The following is a 12,533-nucleotide window of genomic DNA, read 5'->3' as shown; positions in this document are numbered from 1 at the left end:
AATTTTTTTCCCACCCCAGAATTTCAAAGAATATTCCTACAACTAAAGATGTTGAACCTCTACTTGAAATTGATGGAGATATACGGAATTTTGAAGTATTTTTATCTTCACGAACACCTGTTCTTGTTGCACGTGATGTAAGAACCTTTTTGCCATGCACTGTGAACTTAGATCCCAAGCTACGAGAAATCATTGCAGGTGAGTGTGCTTTCAATTAAATGGCAAATGGCAATTGTATTATTTAGTTTCATTTTAGGTGAGGCTACTTTGCATGTTTGCAAATGTTTGATGTTGTTCATGAAATGAGACCTTCAGATTGTCTGATTTGACTTCAGTAACAGGCCATTCAGTTTCACTGAGTAGCTTTACTGTAAAGGCCAGATCATACTAGACTAAAGATTCTCTTCTGGAGGGGGCACTCCACTGTTCTTGATTAGAAGATTGCTTTAGCAAATGGAGGAAACCAATACACGTAATGATGTTTTAGTAGTAGAGATGCAAGTTGATTTCCAGATCTTTGTTAACAATTTTGAGTAGTGTCAGTAAGATCCTGTAGGACTGAAGCCAGTGAAACAAAGTGGAACATCTCCTTTTAATGTACACCCCATTAGATACCTGTGCAGTTGGTACCCGTGAGTTACTTTTTAGTATGCTATGACACTTAAATTCATCCTAGGGCAAACGTTGTTTATTGTGTGGTGGTTTTTATGCAGTTATCTTTACTTGCTTGTAGTCTCAGGTTCAGGTACGTTCTGTTCTGCAAACTCCACTCAAACGTTCTGACTGCTTACTGCAGCTGTGGATGCATGTGATGCATGGTATGGCGCTTCTTGTCCAGTCTTAGGCTATTGGCACTGGAGTAAGGCTAAGGCATGTTAACATTTCCGCCTGTTAAGAGACACTAAAGCTATGAAGAAAACCTGAACTTTAAATTTAAAATAGGATCCTTATGAGTCTTTGGTGTGACAGTCAGTATTCTAAGTAGAAACTGAATTCAGGCATTAATAGTTCTCTTTGCTTGTCTTTTCTGTCGTGACACTTCAGTCCTCAACTGGAATCCTATTTGTTCTTTCTTTTTTCCAACTTCCTTCTCTGTACTTGAAAGCTGCAGTGGGATGGCCTAACTTTGTTCACAAGCTCCATTCCATTAATCTCTTCAGAAACAATACAGGTCTGACTTACCACATCAGACAAGCTTACCGTCGGAGACATGCTTGGCATGACGTATTCTTGCATTTCTTCCCATTTGGGTTGGGATTTGTAACTTTTCCTCTCTCAGGAAAATATTTGGAGTACATTTAATATGCCTGTGTAAATCTATGCAATAAGTTGTCCTAACTCTCCTAAAGACTCCTGTGTAGATGGGATCCTCAAGAAAAATCAACTGAATGCAGAAGAAAGTGACATTGGACATTCTACTTGATGAGTTCTGATTGGAATTAAGTACACAAAGATTTACTTTAATAGGCAAAAAAATCAAAACTTTTTCAAATACTTCAAGCAAAATTTTGTTCTTATATTTTTCAGATGTTCGTGCTGCAAGAGATCAAATGAATATTGGAGGACTTCCTTATCCCACGTTGCCTTTACATGAGGCACCTGCTAGAGCAACATCTCTGTTCAGTCAGCCTTCATCGGCTTGCTCTTCTACAACCTCTTTCAATGGACCTTTCAATAGTGGAGTTTTATCACCACAACCTCATAGCAGTTACTATAGTGGTATGACAGGACCTCAACATCCGTTTTACAATCGGGTAAATAATCGAGAACCAATTAACATTCTTCTGATGTAATCTCGTAATACCGCAGATGTGATCTATAAAATATTGAAAGATCCATTCAAGTCTTAATTAGGGATGAAGAAAAGTCCAAAAGTTGGTAAATTTCACGCTACTGTTCAGTCACTGTAGTCTGGGTAAATTACATCAGAAAAACAAATTACACAGTGAGGGGAAAAGGTCAAATGATTTTGAGACACTGCTCAATAGTAGGATGTTGCAGGGTTGGGTTTTTTTATTTTTGTGTAGTAAACTGTACTCAGTCATTCATGTACTTGCTTATGGACATTGGAAGGGATCCTGGCTTTTTCTTGGTGACTTTGGTTAACACATACAGAAATTCATGTGGGGAGCTACATCACAAGAATATTGTCTGTCTTCCTTTTTGTCTCTTTTTAAAGTTGTTCTGGGATCTTTTCCCTAAACCAGTGTTGCACTAGTTTTATGCAGTTTACGTTAATTCCTTTGAACATACATTTTTGACCTATTTGTGGGCCTCAGAAAACACAGTCCTGGGCATGGCTCACTTGAAAATTGAATGAAGCACTTTACTGTGTAGTTGGATCAAGTTTAAACTTTCTGTTTATGTGGTATGTATTCAGTATTTTTAAACGTTATTTTTTACTTTTTTTTTTTTCTGTGCTACTATAAGGGGGGGGAAAAAGTAGGAAGTTGATAGAAGTCACAGCTTACTTCTATATACAGGAAACGGCCTCAACTTTAAGTAGACTTGACTGTAGGGAAATGTTTAAGCTAATAAGGTGGAAAGAAAATTGAGATATTCCTAAACTGAAGTTTGTTAACCAAGGCAGAAAAGAGTGCATGTAGCACAGAACTTCTTCAGTTATCTGTTCTGAAATTATTCTTATATACCCTCAATATGGGGACAATGTACTGGTTTGTTGAAAGTAACTTGAAGTGACACATACTTTGAAGTAGTCCAACAATGATAATTGCTTGTCACATGAATCTTTGTGCTGATAACTAGCTCAGCTTTGTTAAGGTAGGTGTTTAATTGGAAGCCCTGTTTTTGTGTCTGTGTTACTGTACATGACAAGGCTTAAAGTATGGGTGAAACATAGTTGAAACTTGTATGGTTTTTTGGCTCTAATAAGCATTACAGAAGCAATTATTGGTGAGTCATAACCTGTTCTTACAATTGGTTTATTTGTCCATTTATATTGAATGCATACATAGGCTTACAGGCATGCTTACTTTTTTGCCTGCTGAAGACTAAAATACTTTTTGGTTTGGCCTTTCTCTCTGGAATTTTATGCTGCCTTTCTAAGGTATAATTAGGTTTAGTGCTTCACACTTTCGAATATTGGCAGAGTTATCTATGTTCATTACTTTGGAGTCATAAAGGTACTCTTGAACACCACATACTAAGATAAGTAAGGAGAACAGTATGATAGTAGAAAATATATACTGAAAGGCTGTTTCCTTCAGCATTTTTAATTGTATTTCACTTTTCAAGTTTTTGTAAAACTGATGTTTAAAAAGCAGAACAGCAACTGAAGAATAGGCTCTCCCCAGTAGGAGTTTCTGGGAGAGGTTTGGATACCTGTGTGACACAACACAAGGGGTTCAAATGCTTCTGTGGAAATGCCTGAATTTTATGCAAAAAGCCTTAAGTTCTTGAGATAGATGCCTTATTCAGACCAGTAAATGGATCCTGTCCTGTTGTCTTTCAGCATTCATTTGTGCTTTAAAAAAAAGCCTTTGAGCTGGTGGGGGGAAAACTCTTTACTTTTAGGAAATACAATTTTTTTTATTATGCTTTTTTCTTTAATGCTCCTGTGTTATGGACTTTGAACTTCCAGTGGCATAATCTATTCGGTTTTTGTTTAGAACCCCATTGTCCCTCTGTATAGCTGTAAAAAGAAGATTATAGTCCCATTTAGCAGCTCTTAAACTTGGTGCTTTGGCTCTCAGTATTGGGCTGTACTAGATGTGTACATTTTACCACTGTCTAATGGCCTGGTTACAAGTTGGATTCAAATTCAGGTTCTCAAAATCGCTGCTGTCCTGGATGGTTGTGGAGATCATGTTTCTTATGGGGAAGGTCAGAGCAGTAGGCAAGTCTAAATGGGATTTCCTGAGTGGGAACTAGAAATTATGGTACACAAAGACTTTTTTTTTTTTTACAAAGGGGAGCAAATTCTTTGATATCTTGGAAAAATAATGAACATCATGCTTATGCTTCAGAGGCTGTCTGCAGACTTGGAGAACAGCTCCACAATAGTTTATGCCCAACATGTATTTATATTGACCTCATGTTGTCATGGTGTCTCTATTACTATACTTCAAATGAAGATTGAGTCTGTAGAATTCAAGCCTATATCAGAGAATTAATCCCATGTTTGGGAAGCAGTGGAGTAGCTGAAGTGGGCTCAAGGCGTAATTAGAAATTATGAAAGAATTGTGGGATAGTTGCCTTATTGGACAAATTTTTTTCATTGCTTTGTAGTTTGATGACTTGCAACCAACAAACAGGTGCTCGCTATGTGTTTCAGAGGGCAGTCTTTGTAGTGAGAGCTAGGCATTTGGATGCAGTGTGATCATTAAGCATTTCGTGCTTGGGGGTTTTCCACGTGGTTTAAGTTGTTAGTGGAAAACTGAGGCATTAAATTACTCTAAAAATAACATTAACTTTTTTTTTTTAAAGAGAGTTTAATTTCTAGAAAACACAGTGGAATCTGTGCCTTATGACAGGGAAATAATTTTAAATCGGCGAATTTTCTGAATCATCCTATAGTAATCAATAAATGGTAACACAAAGGCTAGGTATTGGTTCTCCTGCCTACTTAAAACCAACCAAACTTTTCCCATTTAGACTATGGTTACACTGCATATTATGTAATGCTATATGTTGGAAGAACATATGAAATTTTTGTGGTAACTGTGTGAAAGGCTGTGCAGAAGATTACCTCTGGCAGCTAAGACTATGGAACTATTTGTATTTTTCGTAAATCACTCAAAGTTTTAGTATATGCCATGTAAGTAAGTGATGCGTGCAGGAATTAAACTTGCATTTCTCAGTTAATTTACAGCTGCTTCTGAATGCAGAGGTTTTTTAGACCTTATTGACAAATCCAAAGTGGAATATTTCAGCAGATTTTACTCCTCCCTCATAGACTGGCCCTTGAGTCATAAAATTATTAACTATATACTGAATTTGGTGCAGTAGACTTACCAGAATCTTGTCATGTGCAGAAACACAAACCAAATACATTCCGTTTTGTTAAATAGCTGAATAATACAATTTTGAAAATACTATATATAGAAACATCAGAAAGCTGTAATACAGCCATTGTTTTGAGATTTGTAGGTTGTCTTTTTGTAAGAACTGGGTAATGAGTTGAAAGCAATGAGCGCTATAATTCTGCTCTTCCTAAAGTCTAAAGACTCTGTTGTTTTCCAGTACATTGCCTTAAAAGAGAAGTGATAACAAAATGAAAAGCTTCATTTCAAAACCTAACTCAAATTCACACATAGGTCAAAACAAAATTTCATTGTATTTGAAAAGAATTTTACTTTTTAACTGCATTACCACTTGTGGGGTTCATGACTCAGACGCATGCTCATACACACACGCACGCGCACACACGTTTCATTGCATGCCAGTGGGTAGTGTGTGAATTTCAGGAAAAGTGTTTATATACTTGATTTTAGCACTTGAAAGGTGGGAGCATATGGAGTCATCTGTTAAAATGGAAGTGTATTTGTAATTTTGAGATCTCTATAGCTTCTAGAAGTGACTTGTTAAAAGTCAGGGTTCTTATTTGGACCCTTTACACTGATGTGCTGATAAGACTTTTGGAAACGTGGATAGTGTTTGTTTTCTTGAAATCTGTTAGTAAAAAGGGATAAAAATGAACCTGGTGATAAAAGTAGTGATTAGTGTTAACTGATATTTCTGGGGAAAAAGAACTATTTCTGTTTTAAAAAAATGGTTTTTATATTTGTTTTATAATAATTAACATTGCCCTTCCTTTAAAATTGTATTTGTATTGAACAACATGCATCAATGTATTTCCTGCAAAACAAAGCTCAAATACTGTCTGCTATAAAAATCTATTTATAGATTCATAAAATCTAGTATTTGTGGAAGCCTTCAGATTGGTTACCACAAATATGGGAAGTTCTAGTGATGCTATTATGTATCACACTTTTTTTTTTTTTACAATTGTCTTGGGGGTATTATGAATCATTCTAAGTTTTATTGAGCATCTGATTTTGAGTTTAGCAGGTCAGAGTGGAATTATCTGAATTACCCTGAAATTCTCATTTTCCCATATTCAAAACAGATGTTGGAGTGTAGCTACCAAAACCACTCCAACTCTGTTCCTCCAGAAAACCATGCCAGAGCACCTATTTGCTCTGGGGAGGGTAGAAGGGGGTCAGTTGCTGAGGGATTTTGAAGACCTCACTCCAGAGCTTTTGATTGAATTCTGTTCAATGCAAAAAATAAAGCTATTAGTAATTGTTATTTTCACTTTATTAAACTGAACTAGAGGATGTGTTTTGTTGAAATAATTTTTATTTTATTACTACATTTTGATTTGTGTAATTGTTTGTCCCTTTTTTGTTACATTTTTTTTTTCCATAGCCATTCTTTGCCCCATATCTTTACATGCCAAGGTATTACCCTGGCAGTTCTCATCTCATCTCACGTCCACCACTAAAAACGAGTTTGTCCAGAGATCAGAACAATGGCCTAGTAAGTATTTTGAAGGATAATTCAAATACTAACCTAGACAATAAATATAGTGAGTAATGAAAAATTAAGATTATTAATGATGTTTTACTATTAGACAAGTACAAGCTCTTTATTATAAATATTTTAAGCAAAGGTGGTGTTAACATGTAATGTAAAATGTATTTTGTTTTATCTTTAGAAGTTCCTTACAGAGGAAAACCAATTCTAACATCCAAATATTGAGGTTAGAGGAGTATGACCTGTAATACTGGCAGGAAAATAATTTAATGAAAATGCCAACTGTACTATAGTAAATAAAGTGATGTAGTGTAATATTTTAAGAGAAAGACAGCTACTTGTATATTTGTGTTAATATTTTTTTAATAACACAAATTCTGTGACATGTCTGGAGAATATAAAATGACATCCTTTAATATTAGAAATTGGAAGGCCTTAATAAAAAGTTAAAAGGAATGTTTTAAATATTTAAGTAAAACAAAATACATTTTATCTTAAGTATGCATCAGTTGTAGCTTGGTTTTGCAAGTACATATAATTCAACATTACCCATTGAAAAGGAAATATGAGCAGACTTTTCTAGCTTCCTGTAGAATAATAAAATTCCTATTTAACAGTATTTATTTTACTGACAGATGGCTGCTCAAATGAAATTAAGAACTAAGGAAAGCTAAAAATGTAAAAGCCTCACTTGTCAGTCACTTTAATTCTAGGATATTGATACAATGAACAGAGCTATTAAAAGGTGGTAAAATCTTTAATCACTTAAAGAAAACAAATATGTTTCTGTTGAATTATGTATTATTGCGAGATCGTTCTCATTCACTGTTTACTTCATATTTTCTGTTGAGCCCTTGATCATTTTACCCAAACCATAATATTTTGTTGTTGTTAGGATGTTATCAAGGAAGATGCTGATGAGGGGCTTCCTTCACCCACAGACCCCTCAATGGTAAATGAGTAGTCATGTGGTGTGGAAATTTTAGCATCTCATTGCTTTTTCAGCAGTAATGAGTCTGCATTAATCATAACTGCAGTTCACTAACACTGCATCAGTGGCTTTGGTGGGCAAATAGAGTAGTTGAAAACTAATGTAGTTTGTGAATGAATTTAAGAGCTAATGTTTCACTTAAAAGATGTATTATATTTTTCCCTGTAGTTTTCCCCTTACTTTTCTCAGTAGCTATGGTGAGCTTTCAGTAAAGAGAGTGTTGTGGTAGTTAAACAGTGACGAATGACAGCTGGTCATTCACCACTTAGATTTTAGAATGAAATAACTGTGGTTTTTCTGCTTTAGTCAGCTCTCCCACCTGATCCCTGCTTGTTTAGTTGGTGACATAAAGCTATTGCAGTTAATACAGTATAATGCAACTACAGATAGCAATCTTAAAAAGTAATAATTGTTGATCATAAGCTTATTCATGAGTCAGAATGCTAACATCTACCTTTTTCATTACTTCATTTTATTCTAAGTGGTATCTGTTTTAACTCTTAATTGTGAGTATTGATGGAAAATCATTATGTATTACCAAAACAAAGAGGTTAATATGATTGTCATCATTCTCTTAATACTTTCTGCCAATAGTTGTTGGCAACAGTTATAGTTTGATCCCAGTTATTTTTTCTTCTAGTAAATAATTGGAAAAAATGTCTTTCCATTGTTGTGCAATGGAGAAGAACCCACACATATTCCAGAACTGTATTTAACTGCACATAACTTTCACTGAGCACCCATGTACAGGCAATGCAATGCAAAGTGTACCCTAAAGTGCTCAGTCCCAGGTCGTTAGCTACGTTGTGTGAAGGGACAACTTTAGAGTAAGTTTTCCTTGTAGTATATTTTCGGTGATGTTGAAGTCTTCCCTGTGTTTGATTCGTTATCTTGGTACCCCATTCTCTTCCTACTCCTTTGCAGCTTGTCAGTGCAAGGAGAAAAAGCAAGGACTTTTGAGGAAGTAGTAGAGTGATGTCTAAAGTATGTGTGCATCTGTGAGCGTGAGAAGGGATACAGGGCTGGAAAAGTGGGATTTAGTCTCAGAACAAAGTAGTGAATGAGCTCCAGCAGCAGACCTGGACCTGGTTGCTCCTCCTGCTTGCTGATGTGAGTGTGTATTTTAAGCACATATAGGCTGCAGTTTCAGGCAGCAATTCAAGAGACTCGTGCAAGTTGTGTAGTCTGTTGGCTGTAGGTAAGAAAATACAGGGGTTAAACTTTAAAAATAAACTTTCTTTGAAATAATGATAATGAAGGATTTTATTAAATCTGGTTTTGAGTTTAATTTATACTACTGTCAGTCTATGGAGTACAGCACATCAGATCATACAGTTTTCAAAGACATAACAGTATTTAACCTACAGTGTAAATATAAAATTTTGAATTTTTGAAAATCTCTTGGGTAGTTGACAAGAATGTTGTGTGGGTATGTTATTTTGTGTGCCTGACAGGGTGCTTCATCAGGGTTTCATCTATTCTGAAAACACTTCTTTTGTAGACTTGATTGAAATTTCTGTGAAAGGAACAGTATTATACTTGGTTTATGTACTGCAATTATCCATAGGTGATGGGTACAATAATTTCATCCAGCTGTTTAGGTAGTTCTTAATTGATGGGTCATTGCTAGTTGATAAAAGATACAGCTTTTACTTATTAAATGGATTGGTGCATGCAAAGTAATGAAGTAAACTAAAAAACTGTACGAAGTAGTTAATGAACACCAAGATGTGTGATTGGTTCAGTGATTGAAAACAAGAGGAGTGTGTAGAATCAAAATTGTCATTCATGCAAAACTGGCAAGGAGCCAGAAATGTTGTGATTTTACTTCCGTGTAAAATAGAGAATAATCATTGTTTTGAATGTTCAGGTCTTACTGGGCAAAAAAAAAAAAAGTTTCATGAGGAGTGTCTTTTTTTTTTTCCCATATGTATGGATCATCATTGCTATTCATTGCATGAGTTGACAGAGCTGCGTTGAGGATGTTACATGATCTAGTTAAGGCCTTGCCATCATTGTCAGTGAGATATTTGAGTTGACTGAGTTCTGAAATTTCAGATCCTAATCATTAGTCTTGTAAAGTCGGTGTAAGTCTAGATTAACTTAGTGGAAATCAGAAATATTTTGAGAGCAGTTATCGCTTCTGCCACCTTCTGTATTTGGAGTCTGTTGCTGATGATAAAACTTGTCTATCTCAGACTGTAGTTTACTGTTCTTTACTGAATGGATCAAAACGTAGATGGCAAACCAGTAAGTTTACCAATACCATCTATGTTGTTGTATCGACACGAAGGTTGTTGCAAATTTTTGGGGTATCAGCTTAAATCACTAATGAAAATAGACTTAAGATGTCAACCTTTGCACATCTGTGATGGAGGCAAACACGCATTTCTGCTGACTTTACAAATGGTTATGTCTGACAGGAACTGCAAAAACTTATGTAGGGCTCTTCTGAAGAGTTTGTTGTTGGATTGCAGTGTTACCTGTGTCCGTTCATAGTGTCCGTTGTTGTCTTAGATATCAAACGAGCATTAGCAGTGCTTAACTGTCATGAACTTAATTGTGTGCTTTAGTTTGCATTGTTAATTATGACTTGTTAGGATGCAGCTTGTTGCATTATTATTACCTTTTTTAATACATTTTTCTTATTGCATTGAATGTATAATACCTTAAGATGTAGTATGTGTGCTTTGAACAAGAACTAACACAGCCCAGAGCACGTAGTGTAGATAAATGTACAATACTTGAAACTGTAAGTGCTTTTCAAAAGTTTGAGGATGAATGAAAATGCGTGGCATGGGAGTTTTCATATGGATTATCCAGACGCTTTTAACGTAGCACTTTTGTGCTTTGAATATTTGTTCTTAAAAGTACCACCTTCATCAGTTGTGGGGGTGGGGGTGGTTTACTTTTGTTTGGGAGGGTGTGGTTAGATAGAAGTGTTCAAAGTTATTTGAGATACATTGGTGCTGTAATGTGATCTTGAAATGGCAGGAGGATGTCTATTTAAAAGCAGAATTTTCCATCAGAAACATAATGTAAAACCGTTACGCAAACAAAATACAGTAAGTGTTGCTTTTTTACAAGTGCGGAGTGGAGTAGTCTGCTTATAGAAAAATAGCATTTGTATAACATATATTAAATATATATTCTGAAGGTCTATCTTAAAAGTTTCATCACGTTATGAGAATATCCTGTTTCTCTCCTAACACTGATTTCCTCTGTTTACTTTAAATCATGTCATCTGTATGTTCAACCTTTCTGATGTTGCTTTAAGCTGTTGTTTCTTTTCATTCTGTTTTGTCCTTTTCTCAAAGCTGTGTAAGTCTGGGTTAAACAAAAACAGACAGGTACAGCCACTTTCTGTGAATTATTGTTCACTTGTTTCAGAGTCATTGCAGAAGCTATCATACTGGCGCTTCATGCTGGGCTGTCTGTAAACTAGTGCTCATTACTAGCCTTGAGGTTTGTTTTGACAAGCTGCTTTTAGCTTTTGCATGGCAAATACTTTGCAAATACTGTTCTCTAAGCATCTCGAACAAAACCACTAAGGCTAAAAAATGTGTCAGTTTAAGTACGGTTTTAATTCACTTACATGATGACAATATCCCTAAAGCTATTACTTTACTTATTCTTCAGAGAGTGCTTTTTGTAGAAAATGATTTGGATTAATGTGCATCTATTTCAAACAGTTCACACTTCTAACAGAAATAGTCTAAATATTTTAGTGCTTTTCCATATTACTTTATACACAGTAAGCAGAGTTTCTAAACTAACTCTTAATGCATGCAGAAAGAATGACTTGTTCTTGATTGTTAAAAAAATATTTTGATCTGAAGGAGAATTGTTAAATTGGAAGCATATTTGTAGATACATGATAGATAATGTATTTAATAGACCCAGAGAATAAAGGCAATTGCTTACACACACTGCTTAGGGATCATTTATTTTAGTAGTGCCCAGTGCTGCAATGTAATTTTTGGCTATAACATTTTCTTTTATTCTACTTGATAACCTTTCTTGCAAAAAATAATTAAGATTTGAATTATCTTAATACTTTTTCTTTATTGATGTATTATCTAACACATACCAATAGTAAATAGTGTGTTTATGGAGAAGAAAAACTCAAGGCAATTTTTTTAAAGAGGAAAAAGAGATGTACATAAAAAGAGGTATATGATAAATAGTTTATGGGTAAAGATTCTTCCTGTCATTTTCATCAGTTTGATGGTTGGATTATATCCTTACCACGATAAAAATTTTAGCTGTGCTAAAAGTCAGACTAGATTAAGACCTAAACTCCCTCCTTTATATGCCTAGTATGATAATTAATGAGGTATTGTAGACACCTAATTAGGGAGACATTGCAGAATCTGAAAAGTAACTGTCTTGTCCTCAGAAGGAATACCAAGCCCCTAAATTAGCTGTATTCCCTAGACTGTAGTGGAATTATAATGCTTAATTTTTAAACTTTAATTTAGGTAGACTAGCTACCCAGAAAATAGGGTATAACTTTTGTTTGTGTAGTGTCTGGTTGATGTCACATAAAAATATAAGTGGTCAAAGGAACAAAGGTTGGTGCCCCAGCTCTGTTTTCAGGCAAGCGTGCGAACTACTAGCTTAGGTTTTTGCATGACTTCCTGGAGTGTTCTTGAGTGAAGTTGATAGTTTGACAGTTTTAAGTTCATTTCAAGCATATCTGGCAGAGAACTTTGGGGAAATAACATGTAATAACATCTAAATCTGAAATTCAGAGTAGCTTAGGTGGGGAGCGTGCCTACCCCTCCAGATCAGGCTATCTCTGATAACAGTAAGTTAGAAATTACTCTGAAGTTAGGTAATGGGTAGTAGGTAATGGGTTTTGGATTGCTGCCTTGGAATTAATAGTTGAATAAATTCTCCTTAAATATCCTGCTTTAGATAATTCAGATATGGTTAATGCCATCCTGCATGATAATCCTTGGTTTTCACAAGCAATATATTTGGATCTATTAATTTATATTAATTCTGCAGGATTAAATAATTTGAAGTAAATAAATAAAAC

The 12,533-nt window shown here is 35.1% G+C and overlaps 1 protein-coding gene across 3 annotated transcripts in view; it reads left to right on the top strand.

Moving 5' to 3' along the window:
* The window catches only part of KIDINS220 (kinase D interacting substrate 220), an 80,732-nt gene that overhangs the window by 56,948 nt on the left and 11,251 nt on the right, over nucleotides 1-12,533 (top strand). Inside the window, exons 23-26 of one of the 3 annotated variants that reach the window (XM_055713763.1) lie at nucleotides 20-198; nucleotides 1,528-1,754; nucleotides 6,391-6,501; nucleotides 7,394-7,450. In XM_055713763.1, coding sequence (XP_055569738.1) covers nucleotides 20-198; nucleotides 1,528-1,754; nucleotides 6,391-6,501; nucleotides 7,394-7,450 — 574 coding nt within the window. The remainder of the gene's footprint in view (nucleotides 1-19; nucleotides 199-1,527; nucleotides 1,755-6,390; nucleotides 6,502-7,393; nucleotides 7,451-12,533) is intronic. The other 2 variants (XM_055713764.1, XM_055713765.1) reach the window with 2 other exon arrangements.

This window comes from Falco cherrug, chromosome 6, assembly GCF_023634085.1.
Source record: "Falco cherrug isolate bFalChe1 chromosome 6, bFalChe1.pri, whole genome shotgun sequence".
NCBI lineage: Eukaryota > Metazoa > Chordata > Aves > Falconiformes > Falconidae > Falco > Falco cherrug.
This window is presented reverse-complemented; position numbering and strand designations above follow the sequence as displayed.